The 1,721-nt window shown below is 58.7% G+C and overlaps 1 protein-coding gene across 1 annotated transcript in view; it reads right to left on the reverse strand.

Moving 5' to 3' along the window:
• Positions 1 to 1,215: 1,215 nt before the first annotated feature.
• The window catches only part of IRX1 (iroquois homeobox 1), a 5,495-nt gene continuing 4,989 nt past the window's right edge, over positions 1,216 to 1,721 (reverse strand). The window contains exons 3-4 of the mRNA XM_004380305.2: positions 1,557 to 1,683; positions 1,216 to 1,273 (exon numbers count right to left, since the gene is read on the reverse strand). Of these exons, the coding sequence (XP_004380362.2) occupies positions 1,216 to 1,273; positions 1,557 to 1,683 (185 nt within the window). The remainder of the gene's footprint in view (positions 1,274 to 1,556; positions 1,684 to 1,721) is intronic.

Genomic DNA, 1,721 nt, shown 5'->3' on the forward strand with positions numbered 1-1,721 from the left:
GCTCATTTCCGACTCGGCCCTATCCCGCATAGTCGCCTAAAGTCGCTCCCAGCTTCCTCCTTCCCGGCTGCCCGGACCTCGGTCATCTGGGGGGTTATTTACTCCTGGGCTCACTTGGGGGTGCGCGTCGCAGGACGGGAGGACGCAGTCGTTTGCACGGGGGTTTAAAGGGGTGCCCCCGGGAGACATTGTCCCCCTCCCCTCTCCTTGCCCCAGCCGCCGCCGCTGCAGGCCCCCGCCCTCACGCCCAGAGAGCCCCCCACCGCGTCGATGTCCGCCCATTAGGGGAGTTTAAAAGGGTCTTTCAATTTCTCCACGTTTGATTTAACTAAGTAACTAAAAAAATTCATTCCAAGCAAAATTTCATACTCCATGATTTCCTCACTCCATCCACAAAACGCCCCGGCGCCACCGCGCACCACTGAGCCACTAGTGATACTTTGATTGCGAACCCGAAGTTATCCTTTGGGGACCTGAGTGGAAATTCTTTTCATTTTTCCCCCCTTTTGTCCACTTAAAAAAATCATTTTATAAACTGTCTCAAATCGAACTCATTTATGTCCTGAGAAAGGCGTGCCCCAGATAAACGTATAATAGTGAGAAAGAATGAAGCCGCAACTGGAACCTGCCCTCGTGACAGTCTTAACAATCAGTAACAGCAACGACCAGCACCACCCTCGAAAGGACGGAAACGCCGGCTGCCTGGCTGGAAACGCGCTCTGCAGACCCTCCCTGAGGGCTGCTCTCCCCGAAGCCTGGGCCCCAGGAACGGGCCCTGGCCAGGAACCTGGGACCCAGGAGCCCCACCCCCCTCCAGCCGTACACACAGCAGCAGGAGCAGCGGGCTTCGTTTCATTTAGTTTATTAGACAAAAATATATGATTTAGACAAGTTCGCTGACGCGTTATTTACAGTCTGAAATCACTCTATATACAGAAAGACAGAAGGAAAAAAAAGACACAAGCACGTGGAGGCTTTTACCGCACCGAGAATCAACGGGAGAATGGCGAGCGCGACCCGACCGGAGGCCGGGGCGGCGTGGACCGAGCTCGGCCGGGACAAACCCGTTTCTGCAGAAAGCGATGGGTGGGGGTCGTTGACGTCGTGGCCATATTTGTCCTTTACACCAGTCTGAAATATTTGTCTTAATTCCTCCCTCATCCCCTCCCTCCCTAGCTCCCCCCTCCCCCCGCAAAAGTAAAAGAAGACCCTTAATCAGGCGGACGGGAGGGCTGCTAGGATCCGCGGCGTTCCCTCCTGCGGGGCCAGCGAGCTGCAGGGGAAACACAGCAAGACAAGAGACGGAGCCGTGTCAGTGGATGGGCGCTGCGACCCGGCGGCGCCGGTTCCGCCCTCAGCGCGCCCGGGGGCGGGACGGCCTCCTGTGCGCAGCTCCCGGATCAAGAGAAACCCGGGTGACTGAGCTAGCCCACCGCGCCGGGCGGTGCGTGGCGCCTCAGAGCACAGCCCCCCACCTCCGTCCGGGCCCCCTTCCGCCACCGCCCCCGGCTCAACCCCCCCCCCCCACCCCGGTGGTGAAAGCAAACGGCACTCACTTTTCGCGCACCGGTTGGAAGGGCGACTTTAATTGCTGTGCGGGTGAGTCTGGCCTGGGAACGAGGTCTCTCTCTGCGAGGGAGGGGGAGAGCAAAGCATTAGGACCAGGGACAGGTGTGGTGGGGAAAAGGACTCTAATGGAGAGGCGCGCAGGCCCCCTCCTC

Source organism: Trichechus manatus, unplaced genomic scaffold, assembly GCF_000243295.1.
Source record: "Trichechus manatus latirostris isolate Lorelei unplaced genomic scaffold, TriManLat1.0 scaffold00072, whole genome shotgun sequence".
Lineage (NCBI taxonomy): Eukaryota > Metazoa > Chordata > Mammalia > Sirenia > Trichechidae > Trichechus > Trichechus manatus.